Below are 21,252 nucleotides of genomic sequence, written 5' to 3'. Positions count from 1 at the left end.
GCGGGGCGCCCTACAGAGGCGGCGTGAGCCGGTGGGTAGAGCACAGGCCTGGGGTGCAAGTCCCTGCCCCCTGCCTCAGTTTCCCCACCTGTACGACGCAGGGGGGACCAGGCTACCCACCTGCTTTGCGTGGCCCACGCGGATTCTGACCAGCCGGGCGTCGTTAGCCATGCGTGTGCCCGGCGCCGTGGACGCGGTTTCTGGACCCGACAGTGGAAGCGTTTATCGGCCTGGGCGGATTTGCGTTGAAATACGTCGGCGGGTAGCTGCGTGGATCAGCTGGGCCCTCGCGAGGGAGGACGAACCAGTGGTTAACGTGCTGGGCCGGGCCTTGAGAGATCTAGGTTCAGTCTCCCCTGCCCCCCCTCACCCCCAGGTTCCCCTGTGTGATCTGGGGCAAGTCCCTTATTCGCACCGTGTGTCAGGCCTGGCCTACACTAAAAAGTTAGGTTGACCCTCAGCTATGTTGCTCAGCGGTGTGAAAAATCCCCACCCCAAGCGATGCAGTTATGTCGTCCTAACCCCCCTTCCCTCCCCCGTGTGGATAATTCAGCTGACCTAGCTACCACCTCTCGGGCAGGTGGATTGCGTACAGGAGAACCGCTGCCATCGGTGTCGGTCGTGTCTACGCTGAAGCGCTGCGGCTGTGCCGCCGAAGCATTTCAAGAGCAGACAAGCCCTCGGTTTTCCCAGTTGTACAATGGGAATACTAGCCCAGCCTGGCCCTCTCTCACTGGAGGATTGGGCAGTGCTCAGATACTACAGTAAGGGGCGGGGGGCGCGGTGGTGACATAGAATAGAAGTACTGAAGATAGCTAGATTGGGATCTGCTCCAATTCCCAGGGCTTCTGCGTGTGCGGAATCTTTCCGGAGAAAACATTTTGCAAACAGAGGCGAAGCAGGGTGACCTGAGCACCCAGGCTCGGCCCCGGGGAAAGACTTGGCCAAGGAGTTACCTGTTGCCCAGTTGCTTCTGGGTGCAAACAGCTCTGAACCTCTCTCTCCCCCGCCCCTCCAATGTGAACATGTTTTTTATGAGCCAGACTCCGAAAGCCTGTTCAGAGGACACTAGGGGAAAGGTTGTGTCTCAGATAGCTCTGCACTGACGTGCAGCGTTGAGTATTGTCCCAGGAATGCACGGGGTGTTCAGGGGGTTTTATGTCTCCCTTCTCTTACCCCTTCCATCCAAACATCCGAAAGTCCTTTGTGGACGTGAGTGAATTCAGCCTCACAGCCCTGTGAAGTAGCTCAGTGTCCTTGCTCTATAGTTGGGGAAACTGAGGTGCAGAGTGGGGATGGGACTTGCCTGAGGTCACAGAACAGGTCGATGACAGAACTGGTCCTGATAGGGATGGTTAGAGCAGGGGGGCTGGGAGTCAAGACTCCAGGGTTCTATCCCAGCTCTGGCAGGGAAGTGGTGCCTAGTGGTTAGAACAGGAAGGGTGGGAGTCAGGACTCCTGGGTTCTATACCTGGTTGTGGGAAGACAATGGTGTCTAGTGGTTAGAACAAGGCGGCTGAGAGTAGAGACTCAGGTTCAGTTCTTAGCTCTGAGAGGGCGTGTGTTCTAGTGGTGAGAATAGAGAGGGATGTGGGGCTAGGACTCTTGGGTTCTCTTTCCAGATGTTGCAAGTCACGTCCCCACTTTATGCCTCCGTTTCCCCAAGTTGCAAAATGCAGCTAATGTTGCTCCCCCTGATGTGGGTGGTGAGGATTAAGGCACTGCAGATGATCAAGGGAGCAGTCTGCTCGTTTACATACAAATAAAGCTGTTCAAGTTGTGCAGGTTTGAGATCCCCTAGGAGGGACGGAGACAAGTCGGGGGATTTTTTTCAGAGATAAAATTGGGGGAGGGGGACCACTGTGTAAATAAAATTGCGTAATAAATTCCGCACCTAGAGGAAGATTTTAAAAAAGCACCACCTGGAAAAAATTAACCCACCCTCCTCCTTTTCTCTAACGACACCAGCTTTCTTATGTGCTCTGTGTCTTATCGCTCCATCTCCATGCAGCTCCCTGGTTAATTATTCTTCCAAACCCTTGCCTCTGTCAGGATGCATTGAGCCTTGGAGGCAGCACTGAGCTTTAATCTTTGCCTGGCAAGGAAAACCGAGGCTGAGACACTGTAACTTGGGTTCCATCATTTGGGCTGCGAAATTCTGACTCAGGCACTGACTTTCAAAAGGGCCAAGCCCAGAGGAGCTCCGACAGCACTAAATGTACCCGTAGGCCCCTTTGTGCTGTGCAATATGCAGACAGCCTCTGTGTAAGAGCTTACAGATGAAATAGACAAGGGGTGGGAGGGGAAACTCAGATATGGGGGGAAAGGAATGTGCCTGAGGTCTGTGGCAGAGCCAAGAATAGAACCCAGGAGTCCTGAGTCTCCTGTGCCCTATCCATTGGGCTACACTGCTCCTCTTATGTTTACCAAACTCTGCCCCATTTAATAGTGCAGCCCAGTATCCCCCCAGGGAATTCTCCTGCGCTGGGATCCCTGATGTTAATAGGCCGCGTTTCTCTTTTCCCAGAGCTGTCCGCTCAGAGTCAGCCACTGCTGAGCTTCAGAGCCATGTCGTCGGCCCCAGAGCAACCCCCTGCATCTCACAGCTATGAGACTCTGAAGGTGTCCCGGGTGCGGGAGAAAGTGTTCCACGTGGAGCTGAACCGGCCGGACAAACGGAATGCCATGAATGCAGTGTTCTGGAGGTAATCCTAGGATCGCTGGTGGAGGGGCCCATGAGAGATCCCCTAGCCCCCCCCCCCCATCCCCTTATGCTGAGGCTAGATTGTGTCCCTAGACAACAAGAAACAAGCAAGGAGAGGGAAGCGGCCAGTTAGTGGCTGTTCTTGTGGTGTCGACAGCACACGTTGCTCTGCCAGGCGGTGGGTGAACTGGGTCAAATCTCAATCAGATTTCTGCCCCAGTGAGCCCAGAACCGAATGTGACCGCATCAGGGTGGGGCAGCATTGGAGTGCAGTGGTTCTCACCCATTCTGGGATTAGGACCAAAACTTGATGGCTTGTCGTAACCCGGTAAATAGCCGTAGTGCTAAAATAAACCAAACACATCTGGCTTACTACATATTTCTTACCCTTGCTGTAGAATATACAAATCAGTGTGATACGTACTAAGTACACCACGCGTACCACAGCAGTGGCTCCCGTCCCAAGGGCTGGCTCGGCTCTGCTCCCCGCTCCCAGCGTGGCGACCTGGGGTACTGGGACGCAGCGCCACTCAAGTTTGGCCCAACCACCCCTTTGTCATGATGGAGGGGTAGATGGGCCAAACTTGCAACAATGTGCCCCATGTAACAGTGCTCGGAGTGGGGAGCCATGCCCAGCCAGCCCCACGGGACTGGAGCTGCTATTGTGGGATGTATACACAGCGAGCTCTGCAACCCTCCCACCCCACCCTGGGGGCAGGACACCCTCCCTCCCCCCATGGACCTCCTGCCTGGCCATTTGACACATTCTAGCCACCCACGTTGGAGTTGCAACTTACGGGTTGAGAAACCCTGGAAAGAGGGGATGTGTCACGGGAGGAAGCTGTACTGGGAGAAGCCACAGCTGATTTCCTGAAATGGCTGGGAGCAGTCCTGGTGAACTGGAGAGGTCTGGTGAAAGGTAGGTTTGTGTTTAGGGGCTGGGGCTCAGAAGACGTGGGTTTGATTCCTGCCTCTGCCGCGGATTCCTTTTCAGCACAGCTGGCCTATAAAGCCCTCTTCTAAAGCAGCACGTTTCCCGGTGAGGTGCTGCCAATAGGATGTTCTTAGCTGGGGTCGCTGTTGCTTTACCATCCTCACCCTGAGTCGGGATGTTTCCATGTCCTTCCCCAGTTTTAGCCTGTCTGATCCCACATCACCCAAGAGATCAAAAACAAAGGTGGGGTTTTGATTCTCTTGCGCTCGTGCTGTGCCATGTGTCTCCTCTAAGCCAACTGTCTTTGCACTGTAAGAGCCTCGTCCCCAAGTCACGTCCAACAGGTACGGAACTGGCCTTGAAACTTGTTGGAGCTGGTTGGGTCTTGTTGTCAGACGCTACCGATGTAGTGCTCTGCTCTGTTCAATGTTGATATCAGTCGGCTGCGTGCGTGTTCCCTCTGTGTGCTGTCCCAGCTCTGCGCAGATCACTGGCACAGCAGACCCTGAGAGACCCCCCAATGACCACAGACTCTTGTAAAGTACGAAAGCACCCGAGCCAGGTTTATTGTCAAAGAGAAACACAGTCTCCAGCTCCTTGAATCAGATATCCAAGGTGCTGCTAGCTAGTACATATGTGCTCCCTGACAATGGACCGGCTCAATCAGTGGCGAGACTTTCCCTAGGCCAGACAAAGACATCCACTCAGGGATGCATTCTTATACACAGGTACAAACAGATTACACATCACTCCTGACGTAGCAAGGTGCCGCCTCTCACCTTGTACGTGTTGGTTCAAACAAAACAACTCTATCCATCATATTCCCCTTTTGACCCTGTCTTTAGGATGGGTCGGCTTGTTCCTTGTTAACGGTGTGGAACGTTCCAGTATCAGAATGTCCTGGTACCTCTAGTGTCCAGTATCTTTTAGGTGTGTGTATTTTTGCAGCATCAGCCCTTTCCTTGCCAGCGTCTGTGAGCAGGGCCTGTCTCTGGCTCACAGCTTCACTTTGCTTTACGTTAGCAAAGTCTTGACCATTACTTTCATTCAGGCCTTAGGCCTCATACCAGGCCTCTGATACCAAGGTTTATATCTCAGGGCTTCCTCTTACTACAGGTCTCAGCCTGGTGGGATGGTATCTGTATCAGCCAATGGGTCGGAGTCTGAACTCCTTTCTCGCCCCTAGAGAGTGAGCGGGGTGCTCTCAAGAAATAGGGGTGAGGGTTTTTGTAATTTTTTGGGATGGCTGAAGTAACTGTTCCTCTAGCGAGAGCCCGGTTGATCTCCTGTTGCTCTGATCCCTGCAGGGAGATGGTGGTGTGTTTCAACAAGATCGCCCAGGACTCGGAGTGCCACGCAGTGGTGGTGTCGGGTGCCGGGAAGCTATTCACTGCAGGTAAGGAAACCCGAATGTGCTGGACGCGGGGAGAGCCTCGGATGAGCGGCTTATGTGTCGTGGAGATGGGATGGGTTCCCTGCCGGCCAGAGGCCAGTTCCCGGGTTGCGATAGTGACCAGTCGCTATGCAAGAGGTTCTTTCAGTGGACATCGTTGGACTTAGGAGCGGCACTGGGCCAGTCTCAGCATCGCCTCCCCCGGTGTGGGGCTGGCAGGACTGTTCTGGGCCGGGCCAGTAGAAGCCATCCTGGGCCAGTCTCAGTGCATCTCCCCTGGTTGGGGCAGGTAGGAGCAACACCAGTCTCAGGCATGAGTCTCCTCCCCCTGTCCTGCATGACCCCGGGGGCCCTGACCTCACCACTAGCAGTCAGTGTCTTAGCAGCTGAGTGTCCAGGTCCCTAGATCTGGGCCTGCAGGGCCACGGGGAGGTCGATCGGTACTCTTGCGATTGATGTAGGGCTGTCTGTGATTTCCCTCCTGCCCTCACCCCCCGCCATAGGCATCGACCTCATGGAGATGGGCAGCGTGTTTGTGATGGTGGAAGGGGACGACACGGCTCGCAAGGCGTGGAACCTGCGCAAGAAGATCAGGGAGTATCAGGAGAGCTTCACGGTGCTGGAGAGGGTGAGAAGGCTCGGCAGGGACACAAGCCAGGCAGATGTTCTTGCCTGGTGTGAACTAGGAGGGAAATGTTTGCTTATCTTAATTGTGTGTATGAAATGCAAGTAGAAAGCAGGCCTTAAAGCCGAAACTTCAGGCTTCAGACTAGCTAAAGTTAAGTTTGTTAGGAGGAGTAAATAAAAAGTATGAATAGTTGTGACACCAGCCACAACCTTGGGTCATGGTCATCAATGTGTTTTCGTTTTAACAAGTGGTGTAGGGGAATTTTTAAATGGTTTGAAATATTAGCAACTGCAGAATTTGCATTGATGCGAATGATAATTAAAATAATATTATTAATAGCCAATAACATATTTGAGTATAAAAATTAAATATAATAGCAAAAAAAATAAATTTAATATTAATCAGCCTATAATTCAGTATAAATAGGGTAGCTCCCAATTTATAGAACGCTTCATGCACAGCTTAAGAAAAAACCCTTTACCTATTTCTTCATCAAAAAAAATGAATTGCCCCTTAATGTTGTTTCATCTTAAAATGCAAGTATAAATATAAAATTATTATGCTGTAAAGTCTTTTGTGCATGCTTGCTTTAGTATTATCGTATCATACATTCTTAAATTTCATTTCTCGTCGCTTACAGTGTTGTTGTAACCATGTTGGTCCCAAGATATTAGCGCGACAAGGCGGGGCAGTGCAACTGTAATACCTCTAACAGTAATAAAAATGTACAGCACCTGGCACAATGGGCGCTGGGCCATGACTGGGGCACCAGGGTGCTAGCGTAATATACCTAATAGCAATAAAAATATACAGTGCCTAGCACCATGCGGGCCTGATTCATGACTAGAGCTCATGGGTCCTACGATAACACATATAACAACAATAACATGGGATCACCGAGAACTGCATCCGAGCATCTTCCTTGCACTACCTCCCTGACCCCTGGCTAGCACTGTAGCTCCCTGCACCAACCCCCCTTGGGGGAGCGTTCCCTGCCCTTCTCCCATTGTATCGGGGCTTCCCTGCAGCCCCCAGCCCCACTGTCAGCCCTGAAATCAGGATGTGAACCAGAACCTGCCCATCTGGACAGAGCAGGGCGTAGAAGCCCCAACGAGCCAGCGTCCCTGCTATCCTTAGTAGTGGGTTTCCGAGCTGGGCAGGGGCTGATTTGCTTTGGCTCCTCTGATTAACGTCCCCTTGGCTTTCTTCCAGTGTCCGAAGCCCGTGATTGCCGCTGTCCACGGAGGCTGCATTGGGGGAGGTGAGGCCCATCGGATTGGGAATGGGGCCCCTCGTGGGGGTGAGATGGGCTGGAATCAGCAATAGGCCGCGGAGCCTTTCGCGCCTAGATCCCTGCTTCCAAACGGGCACAGGCCGTGGGGGACTGAAGGCGCCGGCTGTTCAGCAGCCTGTGTGCGATGAGTGTGCTGAGGGTGCGACTCCCAGCAGAGAGGCGGCCAAACTGCCCTCAGAACTGACACTAGTTGGCAGCTTCACGGCAAGGCCAAGCCGGCAGTTATATCAGTGAATCAGTAGGGGGCACCCTTCCCTCTGAGTTAGTATTGAACCCCACACAGCACTAGGGGGCGCCGTGCACCCATCCATATAGGGGATGCCCCAAGGGGAATTTTTGTCTGAACCTCCCTGAAGACTTCTGGCACCAGAGAGAGGGAGAACGAGGAAAGGAAAGCGGAAAGGGTGGGAATGTTAGGCAGGACCAGAACGACTGTCGGTTCCTTTTGCAGGTGTAGACCTGATCTCTGCCTGTGATATCCGGTATTGCACCCAGGATGCATGGTTCCAAATTAAGGTATGACCCCAGCCTTCTGCTGCCCTTCATTTGAGGGCAGAAATCGGATTGTCGCTGGCTTTTTAAGCATGTTTTGGGGCATGCTGGGACAGCACTGTGCTTTTTTTGGCTCTATTACTTTGTAACATACCAGCAGCAGTGCTCTGTTTTCCACCCCGCAGAATATAAGGCATTTACGCAGCTGTGCAATTGTCCTCCAGAATCCAAGCTCCTTTGATGCTTCCCAGGGGTATCCAGGGTTTTCAGGCCCCTTTACCATGAGGCAGTCTGGTCTGTGGATCAGCACCCTGAAACCACCAGGCTCTGGCCCTGCTCTCTCTGTACAGACAGCGATAGGCACACACTAACTCATGAGCCCTGGGATTATCCCTCTGGAGTGCCCAGCCCCTGCTGTGCAGAACTCTCAGATCCACTGTTCCCAAAAGAAAAATACACGCCAGCTTGTAAGACTCAATGCAATTATGTAGAGTGAGAATAAGTTTATTGTCAAACAGAGATTCAAGTGCTAGCAAGTGAGAAGATTGGAAATAAACGGTTACATATAAAACAAAATCATAACGCTTCTTAGAGCCTCCCCTTCTCTAACAGGGCATCCCCCCCGTCTCCTACAAGATAGCGGAACCCCAGTGTTTTCAACAAGTTTACTTCCTAGGTGAAAGGTGCCAGATTGTCGCTCTGCACCCCCAAATATACCAAAAGCAAACCTGCGATGTTCACCTCAAAATAGGGCATCTCCTCTCTTCCCCTGCGGTTTAGCTCTTCTTGTTAATTTCCTTCTGACGTCTCTTCCAGCTCTTCACGGGCATTGGCATGCTAATAGACGCCTATTGTATGACCCGGTGAGAGAAGTCTCAAGGCACGCTACCTTTGAGTGACCTGCTTTCAACTACAGCCCTAAAGAACAGAATTTTCAGCATATATAGAACTCCTCACTATTTTCTGCACTTAAATTTTGCAGTGATTACAATGACCAGTGTGACGCAGGTTTTCAGTAGAGGTCTTACATGACCCTTTTGGTGAGCCCATGGGCTCCCTATACCCTTATGTACCCCTGTGGCAGGTGGCATCAAGAGGTCCCTGAGTCACAGTTGCCTTTCATGGTTCTGCAGAACCCCTTTGGGATTTGTACTGATGCCTGAATATGCCGAGAGCCTAAACCAGTAGCCCAGAGAACCCATTTATGTCAACTCTGTGGCTTGGTGACGATGCGTTAGAGTTATGGTAGTGACACACACACACACGTTAGATAAAACACACAATACTCTCACTGCAAGGTTGCTGCATAACTTTATTTCTTAGAATCCACAATCCTAACACACCAACACCCCAAACCAGAGCAAGACAAAGCAGGCTGCTCTCTGAGGCAGAGGGGCTCGGCTCACCCTAGTTTGCTCTGAGCTGGCTCTTTGCTGACTGAGTCTGATCTCCCGTTTTCCTACAGCGCCCCCCTGGCCTGCCAGCAGGACCAGGAAAACCCCAGAGCATTTAAAGTAACAGATCACAAGCGTAACCCACTTTTCAGTCCGTCACAGGATGGCGGTAGTGGGTGCTGGACAGGTATAGCAAGACCGTCGCTGCTTGGAAGAGTTTATGTTGTCAAAGGGAGAAAGGGGGTGGCTGATAGAAGCAGAGTGGTTGGCTGGCAAACGTGCCATTCCCTCGGCAACGATTACTACAGCCACCTTCCTTACCCCAGCTCCATGTGGCTCCCTCTAGCAGTGGCTGGGCCACATACGGTGCCTTCTGCAGCCCTGGCCAGCAGAGCTGGGTTTTTTAGCTGAGGCAGGAGAGATTCGTGGTTTAAGACCCGGGTTCCGTCCCTGCTGCCGTTGTGTAGCCGGGGCCGTTTCCCCGCGGATCATGGTCACAGAATCTCACCCACCCCGCTCCCCCACGGTGCAGCTCCCTTGTGTTTTGTGTGGCCCAGCGTCTAGGCACGAGGGTGTCTGATCCCTGCCCTTCTCTCCCCCCTTGCAGGAGGTAGATATCGGGCTGGCGGCAGACGTGGGCACGCTGCAGCGCTTGCCCCGGATCATCGGGAACCAGAGGTATGTACCTGTGGCCGGTTTCAAACGTGGGGACAGGTCAGAGCCTGGATTCTCCCCAGCCCCGTTAAAAGAGGCAGTCAATTGACTGAGAGCTGGTAGATCCATGGGGGTTAGGTTGGGTGCCACAGAATCTGAGCATCAGCGCCTGGAAAAATGCCCCTTTCACACTTCTCCGGGCCCTGTCCTCCCTCACCCCAGGTCCCACCACAGCCCCCCATCGTGGGGAGTCGATTCCACCTTTGACCCCCAATTTGAGCATCGCTGACTCTGCCTGGCCATGCTCCTTGAATTGAATTGGCCACGTTCTAGGCTGACTCATGAGTCGCCCTGTGGCCTCTGCCCACGGGACCTTGCTGGGGAGGGGGAGTGGGAACAGCCCAAGGCCTGCGGCGCTTAGAGAGACTGCGGAGGGCTCCAGGCCAGCTGAAGGGCAAGAGGATTTAGGATCCATTCTCCCCCACCTGGTCGCCCAGCACCCCTGGAACGTGGCTGGGTGTCGGGGAGTAGCTGTGTTTCCGGTAGGGCAGGGCCGCAGGCTTGCTGTGCCGGCAGAGGGAGAGGGGAGACGGGGAGGAGGGATCTGTACAGCGTAGCTGGCAAGGTGCAGCCTCTCCCCGAGGGGGGTGTGTGTGTGTGTGTCTGTGTCATGCCCACACCTGTCCCTGTGCTCTCCCTCCCCAGCCTGGTGAACGAACTGGCCTTCACCGCCCGCAAGATGATGGCTCCGGAAGCTGAGAGCAGCGGCCTGGTCAGGTAGCCGCCCCCATACGCATGTTACCTAGGGGGGCGAATGCCCCCCTCCTTCCAGAGGCAAAGCCGCCTGTGCTGCCAACACACAGGTGGCTAAAGGAGGCACAGAGAGGGCTTGGGGGCTTCTCCTAAACTTCCTACGTCTGTGGCTGTTGTGGGAGGAGACCCAGGAGTCCTGGCTCCCCTGCCAGAGCTGGGGATAGAACCGAGTCGCCCTCTGTGTGACTCCTTCTCCCGTGCAGGCTGAGAGCTTCCTTCCCCCCACTGCATGGGTTTATGGGGTAGAGCCACTGGGGGGGTCCAGGCCACGCCCCCTGTCTTGATGTGCACGGTGACTGGCTGGAGACCCCGCGGCTGCGAACTGGTTCTGTCCCATGTGCAAGGTGGTGGGCGCGGTGTCCCGGCTCTGGGGGTCGGAGCGCCCCCCTTAGCTTCACATGGCTCCTCCTCCTCTCCCCAGCCGGGTTTTCCAGGACAAGCAGGCCATGCTGGAGGGCGCCTTTGAGCTGGCGGCCGACATCGCTGGCAAGAGCCCCGTGGCCGTGCAGGGCACCAAGGTCAACCTAATCTACTCCAGGGACCACTCCGTGCCCGAGGGCCTGCGGTACATGGTGAGCAACCAAGCTGCTGCCCCCTAGCCCTGACCCACAGCCCCCTGGGGTCCCCACCCACAGCTCTGCCAGTGCCCCTCATTCCTGGCCCCTGGGCTCCCCACACACAGCTGTGCCAGTGCCCTTCAACCCCGACCCACAGTCCCTGCTATCCCAGCCCTGGGCTTCCCCGGCACAGCTCTGCCGATGCCCTTCATTCCTGACCCCCAGCCCTCTGGGCTCCCCACACACAGCTGTGCCAGTGCCCCTCCATCCCGACCTGCAGCCCCTGCCCTGGAACTCTGCCTGCAGCCCCCTGTGGCTAGAGGCGAATGGCCCAGTGCGTTACCTGCCCTGCCTCCCCCAGGCCACCTGGAACATGAGCATGCTGCAGACTGAGGACCTCATGAAATCTGCTCAGGCTGCCCTGGAGAAGAAGAGCCCCAAGGACGTCCTGTACTCCAAAATGTAGCTGCGGCTCAATCAGACTCTTCGCCCACGGTGCCTTTAGTGTGACCCCCTTTCTGGGGCGGGCCCTGGGGCCTGCACTAGCCCCGAGAGCTCGTTTCATAGCAGAAGCAGCCACCAATGAGATCAACCCAGAGTTGTTATTAATAAACTGAAAGCCAAGCAAACCTGCCCTCTGCTGCATGAGGTCTGGGGCTGAGCAGTGGGGCCAGGGCCAGCCGTGAGCAGCCGCGTGGCCCAGAGGGAGGGGTCCAGGGTTTGAACATGGGAGAATGGGAGCCCCAGGTGGGGGCTGGACAGTGGCAAGGGGCAGAGGCCAAGGCCGGGAATAGCTTCCCCAGGGCGGCCGCTGGAAGGAGCAGCCACTGTAGTGGTTACCCAAGCTGCCGGGGGGTGTCTGGGGAGACACCTCCTCTTCCTGCCCCCAAGCTGGGGGAGGGGGAAAGCGGGACTCTCAGGCCTACACCAGGCAGCTGGTGGAGGCTGAATTGCAGTGTGAGCGACGCTGCCCCTAGGAGGGGGCACCAGCCCCAGGGGAACGGTAGGGCTTGGCCATACAGCAGGTGCTCTCTGCCCCCTTGCTGCTGGCTCAGGCACCAGAGCTAAAGTGGGGGGCTGGTGGGTGGGGAGCCCAACAGGGGAAAGGGGGGTTGATGTGTCCCCTTAGCATGAGGGAGCCTTGTGGGTCCCTGCCAGGGCTCAGCCCCCTGCCTCCATGGGCCGCTTTCTTCCCCTCTCTCCCCCCCCCCCCCCCCCAGAGGGGGGCTTGTGGGTCCCTGCCAGGGCCCCCCCCCCCCCCCCCGGGGCCCGTTTTTTCCCCCCCCCCCCCCCCCCCCCCACGCCAGAGATGGGCACTTTGCAACCTCTCAACATCTCCCTGGAGCACCCAGTCCCGGGCTGCTCACAGACCCACTGTTCCCACGCAAACAGGGGCCACCACTTGTTCCTCACACGGTCGAAGGCCGTGCCCCTGAACACACGGCACCGCCGGGGGGGGGCTATAGTGAAAACAGGGCCATGTTTATTTAACAAACAGCTTCAGCAGCCCGGAAGCCACAATCCTAACCCCGGCTTCTCCATCCACGGTCCTGCCACCGTGTCAGCCAAGCCTGGCCGTGGGCCCCCTTCCACCAAACAAACCCCGTTACCAGGCTGGGTGAAGGAGAACGGGGGAACTGCTGTACCCCCCCTTCCCCCTCCTCCCCAGCTGTAGCTGAAGCAGGTCATTGTCTTTACTCCCTGCGGTTTTGGGTTGTTTTCCAAAAGGACCCAAGTCTCCTGAGTAGCATTTTGCTTCGTCTGTCAACGGGTGACTGTTGTGAAATTGGCACGTGAGCTGCCTAGGAGTGAGAAGGGGGCTGTACCTGATGCCTGCCAGGTGTCTGTGCCCCCCTTTTAGTGGCAGACCTACAGCCCATAATAGAACAGACCCCATGCTTTGCAGTCGGCCGCAGGCTTTCAGCAGAGACCTTAGGAGACACCCTGTAGTGACTACAGCAAGACCAGCGCCGGGGAGCCCTGTATGTGTGATGCACCTGCTGCCCTTGGCACGGAGCACTCCCTGGCTCCCGCGGGTGCTGGAATCCCCTCAGCAGCACCCACCAGCCAGCCAGGCTGGCGCCGCCCACGTGCACAGCGATCGCCAAAGCTGGCACAGCTCTGAGTTTTCTCCTTGGGGCTGCCCCACAAATTCATTGTTTTGACCTTTCACGGCATTGAAAAGCTTCATTTCAGGGCACCAAAAATACTGAGCGTTTTTTTTCTCCTTTTCAAAGTGTTTGGGGGCTGGTTGGCTTGGCTGAAACGGGGCGAATTGAAGCGATTCACCGGCGTTTTGTGGGGAGTGGGGGGGTTTTTCACCCCGACCTGTCTGGCAAAACCCACCCGAATTCCGTGGTTGCCAAATCTGCGTTTTTGCAGCTGAAAACGTTCTCTCGGCGCCGACGCTCTCAGATGTAGCCGAGGCGGGTAAGAGACGACGCCAGCACGCTAAGCTGTCGTTTCTACCCCACTTCCAAGGGCCCGGGCACACCTGCCTACCCTGCCCTACTCAGCTGTGAACATTGCTTGTTACCTTGTGTGGGAGGGTAGCAATCAACCCATAAAATCCAACTACTGGGAGAGCTCTGTGTGCGGAGAGGATGCGGCACAGAGCCAAGGGGCGCCGGCTCTTCCAAGCGCCCCACCTCTGTTGTCCTGTCCTCTGGCCCACTTAATGAGCTGCGTGGCACAATCCTCCACGCTGAGCAAACAGCAGTGAAGGTGAAAGGCTATTGGGTTCACTGCCTGGGAGACAGATGAGATCCTTCCAAGGTGGCACCATGCAACCTGGGGTTAAACTTCCTCGGGTGAGGGCAAGGCCTGGGCTGGCGTGATGCAGCTTAGCGGCACCATCCCGTCTGCCCCTGGTGCGGGGGAAGGCTCACCCCTTGCCCTTGGAAGAGACTCTGACCTTTGCAGCCTGCATGAAGGAGCTAAACGTGGTCGGCCCCAGCTCCCAGCTGGAGCTGAGAGTGGGAAGTGACCCAGGGCCCTGGTCTTCTCCCCTCCTCCCCCAAGTGGCCACAGGGCACCAGTGCTGGGAGTCCGGACACCTGGGTTCTATTCGTGCCTTGGGCAAGTCCCATCTCTCGGTGCCTCGGTTTCCCCTCCCCTTCCCTAATTATTCAGACTGGGAGCACAATGGGGCCCAGATCTCACCTGCCACCGTAACACACCTAATAAGCACTACACTCGTAACGCCAGACCTGACCCCCGCCTCTCACTCTGGGTCTTTGTGGCGCCCGGCCCAGTGAAGCCCCATTGTGGGAAGGGTGGGCTCCAGGGGCTGCCATAACTCCGGGGAACTGGCTCCGTGGGGGAGCAGGCAGGGCCCAGGATCTGGCCTCTTGGTAACCACAGACTGAAACACCGATGCCACAGCCTCCCTAGTGCACAGGGTGCGGCGGCACCAGAGTCGAGGGGCCCGGCCACAATGCTTAGCAATAAGGCAGCTAGTCCCTCCCCTGCCTGCTGCCCCCCCTCTGCCCCCCACCATGGCTGGGCCAAAGGCACCGGCCCATGGGGCCCACTGTTTGCTTTCTGCCATGCTGAGCCAGCCACCCACGGTCAGGCCGGGACGCTCCCCTTGTCAGCAAACAGCCCCGGGACGGCACCCAGCTGTCATCTGGGCACGGCTCTCTGGAGAGCTGCACCTCCTGGGGGAAAGGGCACAGGGAGGAACCACGCCCAGCCCTCCCCAGGTCTCCTACAGCATGTCCCCTCTGCTCCCCCAGACCCCAATCCCCTGCCTTGTGCCAGCACCCCAGATCCAATCCAGGTCACCCGCTACCCATGTGCTGGCTCCAATGATAGCCAGGCCCTCGCCTCGGGCTGGACAAGCCGCCCAGCGCCCAGCCCTTTGCCTGTCCTAAAGCTGCCGGTGCCCCTGCACTCTGGGATCAGCTGCTCTCACGGTGCGGGAGAAACATGGGCACGGAGAGGGAAAGGGATCAGCCCAAAGCAGGGCTGCCAATTTTGGCTGGATGTATTCCTGGAGGGCTGGTCACATGACATTAAAGGTGAATCATTTACTTCCTGGAGAGTCCAGGACAATCCTGGAAGGTTGGCTACCCCCTAAGCCAAGGGGGAACATGGCAGAGCCCCGCCCAGTGCCACCCTCCCACATCTAAGCTGTCAGCCCCGGGGTTGGGTCAATGGAAAAGCTGTGAGCAAGGATAGAACCCAGGCATCCTGGCACCCAGTCACGCCCCCCCCCACCCCCCCCGCCCTACCCCCTAGACCCCACTCCCTGTGGTTCTGGATGATGTACCATTCAGGCACTAACAGTAATTACGTAGGTTCTACGTTACGGGCCTGTTTGGTATTTGTCGTGATGGGTCCCGGTCAGCCCAGCATCGCTCTCGCCTTTCCTGCGCTCTGAGCAGGCTGTGGGTGTGAATTTAGTCCCCACCCCACTCTGCAGGGGCCCAGCGCCCAGCCACCATAAAGGGGATGTCACCGGGAGCTCGAAGGGAAACCGACTGGCCCAGCTCCGTAGTCACAGAACGCATGTGACACTGGACGGGGTCTCTGCTCTAGTCATGTTGTGGGGTGAGCAACTCCAGAATAGAACCCAGGAGTCCTGGCTCCAGCCCCCACCCTGCTTTAACCACTAGTCCCCACTCCCCTCCCAGAGCCAGGGATAGGACCCAGGAGTCCGGACTCTCACCCCCTTTCTCCCTAACCCACTGTACCCCACCTTCTACCAGACTAGGAATAGGACCCAAGAGTCCTGCCTCCCAGCCCTCCCCTGCCCCAGCTTCAACCACTAGATCATCATCAATTTGGCTTTGCCATTTCCACTGGCAATGGGGATTTTCCACTGAGCTGGGTGTGGCTGGGCGGGGGGGGGGGGACACCTGTCCTGGGCCAGTGGGCGGAGGCCGTCCGAGTGGCACGGCTGCCCCGCCTCCCACTCCAGTCCTATAAACCCCCTGCCCTCCGCTTGCTCCATTCCCTGTGCCCCATCCTGCCCATTCGCTGCACAGAGACCCCCAACGCCCCGATGGCCTACGTCCCTGCACCTGGCTACCAGCCCATCTACAACCCGGTAAGTGTCACACACCCACACACCCGGGCATTGCGCTGAAACCCATGGCGGTTGTGCCCCCGAATAATCGTGCTCTCCGTTACGACTGGCACAAATCCAGTGGCGTCTCCACAGCTGGTGGAGTCGCTCCAGGTTTACACTCGGCTGGCCCGCTACCAATATCCAGCAAGACAGCTCTGCCCCTCGGCTAGCTCCAGCCGACCCCCTTGCCCCCGTAATGCATGGCTGGGCCTTGGTGTCGCCTGCCTGTCGACGCTGGAAAGTTCCCAGGCCGGCTGGCGGCGAGCAGGGGCCTGATTCTGCTCCCCCACTCAGGGAAGACACCCCTCGACTGGCACTCTTGCCGGCCCCATCTTTTGGGGGGTCAGTTACACCATGCGAAGATTCCCCCAAACTGATGTGTGATTTACGCCCCGCTCCGAGTTGCCGACAGAGAGCAGCTGGCAGGCACGGGCAGCCGGCATCGGTTCCTGCCTGAGATCCGATGCCGCCAAGGCAAAAACAAACAGAGGGGCTGGAGTTCGTTCCGGCCACCGCGGGGAGGAGGATGCTGGGGCAGATGAGCTGCAGTGGGGGGCTGGGGTGGGAAGGTCTTAGACTCACCCCCGGGGAAATGCTGCTCAGCTCACCAAAAAACAGAGCTCCCCGCAGCCTGCCGACGGACGCCGTTGCCGCTCAGATCCCGTCCCCGCCAGCCAGCCGGCTTTTACCCCGGGACCTGGGGGAGCCGCTCTGGAAGGCACCTGGCTAAGCGCCCAGGGGCGAGGGGGGTTAGGATGGGGCGAAGGCCGGGGCGGGTGCGAATCCCGCCCGATCCCCTGTGTGTTTCTGGCTCCAGCGATACCAGCCCAGCCGGAGCCCTGGACGGTCCCACCCAGCTCACCTGTGGGGATGGGAACAATTAATAATTAACACACGGTCCCTGGTGGCTCCTTTCCCCAGGATCCCAAAGGGTGGTACAGATGCCCGCTAACTAGAATCAGCCTTGGGAAAGGCAGAGGTTGCAGGCTGGGGTGTGTCCCCCCCCAAGGTGGTTTGCGGGGGGGGAATGCTGCCAGCCAAGAAGCACCTTAAAGGGGCCATGTCTCCCCCCAGACTCCTCCTGCAAAGCGATCAGTTTCCCCAGCCTGGTTCCTGAAGGGCTTCTGGTCAGATCCCAGCCCCAGGGGAGCAAACCAGGGAGAGGCGAGGCTGGAGGGCAGCGGGGCAATCCCCTGGCATCGCTAAAGGGAGCAGGGGGTGGGGACTGGCACCCAGCACTGTGTGTCTACGGGGTCGGGGGTGTCACCGGTCAAATCCCCCCCTCAGCATCTTCTCTCTCTCTCTCCCCATCTCTCAGCCTCTCCCTCATGCTGTCCCCATTGCCGGGGGGCTGCGGCCCGGGATGTCCATCTATGTCCAGGGGATGGTGCCCCATCACACCAAGAGGTAACACTTTGGGCAGCGGGGGAGCAGAGGGAGACAGCTGGGCTCATGTGTGGTGCGGGGGCTGGTTAAAGAGCGATCCCTCCCCCAGTGCTGAGATGCAGCTGCCTCTGGGGTGGAGCCCAGGGGTTGGTTATACAGGGATCTCTCCCCCAGTGCTGAGATGCAGCTGCCTCTGGGGTGGAAGGTGGCAGTCGTTTAACAGCCACACAGCACAGGAGTTTGGAGCAGGCAGTACGGAGCACAGCAGAGGGGATCTCGGGAGGCAGATGGGTCCAGTTTGGCCAGGCCGCGGCATAAAGCACCGTGGAATGTTTAACGAGGGTGACGACCTTGGGCTTGTGGCTCATTAAAACAGAGAAACGGGAACCTGCCACCAGAGCCTGCAGCCCCGGGTGCGGGGAGGGAATGTGGGGCAAAGGCCCGGAGCTCCCAGCCGAGCACAGGGAGGGACGGGGTGAAAGGGGATCTGCACCAGGGAGCGCACCATGTACACCTGACACACCCCTACGCCAGGGGATACGGGGGTTGGGGGTGGGCGGGAAGAGGTGTAGCACCTCCCAAACCAAAGCCAGTGTCATGGCAACTCCAGAAAGTCACCCCCCAGGCCCGATAGCTGCTCAGAGCTGCTGCGGGCTAGTTAGATCTGGCTACCAGCCCCTGGTTGGGAGCATTTGCCTCACAACACCGCCCCATTCCCTCTTTGGAGGGGGTCCCTGGACCCCCTCCCTGCTGCGACTGCCCTCCCCCCGCCATGGGGGGGGGGGGGGGGTGGATCCCCCCTTCACAAGAGGGCGGGCCCCCCAGCCCCCCCCCCCCCGCTTCCTTGAACGAAATCCCCCTCCGCCCTCTGCAGTATAGGGCCTATGACACACAGCCCAGCAGCCCGGAGTCCACCCAGGCGGGGTCAGCGGTGCCACTAGATGGCTAGAAACCTTCTGAATTTCCAGCTGCAATTTCCCCGCTCTGGCCTTTACCCCCCCACCCCCGGCAGGTATTGATCGCGCGGGCCCGCTCCCGCCTCCGCCCCCCCCCACCCACACACACTGCCTGGGCCTTGGCCAGACAACCCCAGCCCCCCCACAGCTCGCTCACCCCCCTGCTCCCGCACCCCCACCCCAGGTTCCGTGTGAATTTCTCCTGTGGCCCAGAGAAGGGGGCCAACATCGCCCTGCACTTCAACCCCCGTTTCGACAGCGGGGACAAGATCGTCCTCAACAGCTTCCAGCGGGGCAACTGGGCCAAGGAGGAGCACAAGCACGACATGCCCTTCCACAAGGGGCAGCACTTCGAGATGGTCTTCAACATCACCCCCGAGGGCTACCGGGTAGGCGGGGGAGGGGCATGAGGGATATGGGGGGCCGTGGGTGGCAGGTGGGGGGCCACAAGGGATATGGGGGGCCTGTGGGTGGCAGGTGGGGGGCCACAAGGGATATGGGGGGGGCCTGTGGATGGCCACATTCTGAATTGGGGGCAGAGGGATGATATGCCATGGGGGGGGAATCCCCCATCTGTGGCTGGGGAAATGTGGGGGGGTGGGGAGAAATCCATGGGGAGGGTGGGCCCCACTGGATCAAGAGGGTGGGGGGAGATGGGGGGGACGATACCCCATCTGCAATTGAATGCTCCAGGCCAGTGGGCTGGCCTGGGAAAAGGGGTGGGGGGGGGTGACACCTCTCTCCCCCCATCTGGGTGAGGGGCTTTGAAAGGGGGAATTGTCCCCCCCACAAACATCCCAACACCTGCTCTCTAACATGGGGGGCCAGAAGGCCTCAACCCCAATTTCCTGCCACCCCCACCCCCAAGTCTGGCACCTCCTGCCTGCGAGCCGGGTCCTGCCAGCAGGGGTCAGAAGGAAGCCAGAGGGGCTGGGGAGAAAAGACCCTCCCCCAGTTCCTACATCGGCAGCTGATCCCCAGAGTCTGCTTGGCAACCATCTCCCCCCGCCCGTATTCCCAGGGTGAACCCCAATATATCAGGTCTCCCCTCCCCCACTCAGAGAGGTGCTTCTGCTCCGCAAGGGTGGGGCGGGGGACCAGATCCTGATGCTGCCTGTCTCCCGCCCCAGATCACGGTGAACGGGGCCCCCTGCTACGAGTTCCGGCATCGCATCCCGCCCGAGCACGTGCAGGTCGTCGACGTGGACGGGGACCTCGAGCTGCAGTCGCTCAACGTCATTGGAGGGGGCATGATGGGGGGCGGGGTGAGTGACCGGGGTGTGGGGGTGCACAGGCAGGCGGTGGAGACGCGGGACTGGGACGCTCACGCACAGCGCCGGCCCCGCAGCCAAATCGCGAGTGCATGGGTTGGTTCAGGGGAAAAGCTGAGAGCTTGGATGGTAGGAGAGCTGGGGATAGAACCCAAGAGCCCTGGCACCCAGCTCTAACCACTAGACCTCACTCCCCTCCCCAAGCTGGGGATAGAACCCAGGAGTCCTGGCTCCCAGCCCCCCCCCTGCTCTAACCACTAGACCCCAGTCCCCTCCCAGAGCTGGGGACAGAACCCAGGAGTCCTGGCTCCCAGCCCCCTGCTCTAACCACTAGACCCCACTCCCCTCCCAGAGCTAGGAAGAGAACCCAGAAGTCCTGGCTCCCAGCCCCCCTGCTCTAACCACTAGACCCCCCTCCCCTCTCAGAGCCGGGGAGAGAACCCAGGAGTCCGGGCTTGACAATACCTCTCCCCTCTCTGTGCCCAGTCTCACACTTGTTTCCGTCCTGCAGGGGATGTATTACCCGCAGCCCGGGATGCTTGTAAGTACCCACGAGACCCACATGCCTGGGGCTGGGGCGGGGGAGATGCCAGCTCAGGGTGGGCAACTCAGGGGCACCCACTCCATTATCACAGCTACACGCCATCCCACAAGCTAGCCGGGCTTCACTGGGCCCCCGCGCAGTCCCTCGCCTGCCGCAGTGTGACGAGCCCAGAGTGCATGGGGGGGTGTCCTGCAGGGGGTCCTTCCCCCCCACACACCCACAGAAGAGTCACAGGGACCTTCCCTCTGTCTTAGCAGCCACTTCCCCTGGGGAGCAGAGACCCTCTAGCCAGGATCCCGGGCCCCACTCCTCCTTGGATCAGACCCACAGACTCAGCTCGCCCGGGCTTCTCGGAGAGCAATTCCAACCCTGCAGCCTCAGCCCCTGTAACCCCCCTTATATTGTCTTAATCTCTCAGGGCATGCAGCCGAATATGCCACCCACAAGCCTGCCGGTAAGTACACTGGGACCCGGGGAGGAGATGCAGCCACCTCTGGGGCGGGGCGGTTTCTTATACAGTGATCACATCCCCCACTCTTGAAATGCAGCTGCCTCTAGGGTGGAACGTGATAGCTGTTTATACAGAGATCATGTCCCCCATGACTAAAATGCAGCCGCTTCTAGGATGGAAGGTGGCAGCTGATTATAGAGGGAATCCTCACCCAGCACTGAGATGCGACCACCTCTGGGGTGGTGTGCAGCTACCGTTTAACAGCTGCACACAGCAGTTTAAGACAGGAAGTGGAGGCGAATTCTGTATCCAACTGGAAACTGCTGGGGTAGGGGAGGATTTTTAGCTAAGGAAAGGCCAGATATTTTCTGGAAAACTAGAGAGGAGTTCTGTGGGCCGGAGAGACAGAGCAGAGACACCCCCAAGGCCTTAGGGAGGGAGGTTGGGTCCACACCATGGCTGGCCAGATTAATAACTCCTGGATTTCTCTGCCCCACAGATGATGGCTGGCCCCGCTTCCTTTCACCCGGTAAGCGCAGCAGCCTTGGGGTTTGCTCTGCCCTTTCGCTCCCGCAAGGAAGCCACCGTACGCTTTCTCCCACAACTCTTTCCCCAGCCCCGGAGTGCAGCCACCTCTGGGGTGGAACGTGCCAGGTGGCCAAGAGCCACGCTGAACAAAGCTGGTAGCAGGAAGAAACCCGCCCCCC

The 21,252-nt window shown here is 58.1% G+C and overlaps 2 protein-coding genes across 2 annotated transcripts in view; both read left to right on the top strand.

The window, feature by feature from the left end:
* ECH1 (enoyl-CoA hydratase 1) overlaps window positions 1-11,492 on the top strand; it is a 16,736-nt gene extending 5,244 nt beyond the window's left edge. Inside the window, exons 2-10 of the mRNA XM_034792667.1 lie at window positions 2,528-2,705; window positions 4,946-5,034; window positions 5,535-5,659; window positions 6,872-6,920; window positions 7,405-7,469; window positions 9,447-9,517; window positions 10,199-10,270; window positions 10,728-10,878; window positions 11,225-11,492. Coding sequence (XP_034648558.1) covers window positions 2,528-2,705; window positions 4,946-5,034; window positions 5,535-5,659; window positions 6,872-6,920; window positions 7,405-7,469; window positions 9,447-9,517; window positions 10,199-10,270; window positions 10,728-10,878; window positions 11,225-11,329 — 905 coding nt within the window. The 3' untranslated portion in view covers window positions 11,330-11,492. The remainder of the gene's footprint in view (window positions 1-2,527; window positions 2,706-4,945; window positions 5,035-5,534; window positions 5,660-6,871; window positions 6,921-7,404; window positions 7,470-9,446; window positions 9,518-10,198; window positions 10,271-10,727; window positions 10,879-11,224) is intronic.
* Window positions 11,493-15,804: 4,312 nt separating this feature from the next.
* Window positions 15,805-21,248, top strand: LGALS4 (galectin 4; the record flags this gene model as incomplete). The annotated part of the gene is made up of 7 exons (XM_034792720.1): window positions 15,805-15,916; window positions 17,256-17,344; window positions 18,464-18,668; window positions 19,410-19,544; window positions 20,062-20,091; window positions 20,513-20,548; window positions 21,045-21,248. Coding segments are annotated over exons 1-7 (744 nt in total), but the record flags the coding sequence as incomplete, so codon positions are not given.
* Between the last annotated feature and the right edge of the window lie 4 nt (window positions 21,249-21,252).

This window comes from Trachemys scripta, chromosome 16, assembly GCF_013100865.1.
Source record: "Trachemys scripta elegans isolate TJP31775 chromosome 16, CAS_Tse_1.0, whole genome shotgun sequence".
Classification (NCBI taxonomy): domain Eukaryota; kingdom Metazoa; phylum Chordata; order Testudines; family Emydidae; genus Trachemys; species Trachemys scripta.
Note: the sequence above shows the minus strand (reverse complement) of the source record. Positions and strands in the feature narration are given on the sequence as shown.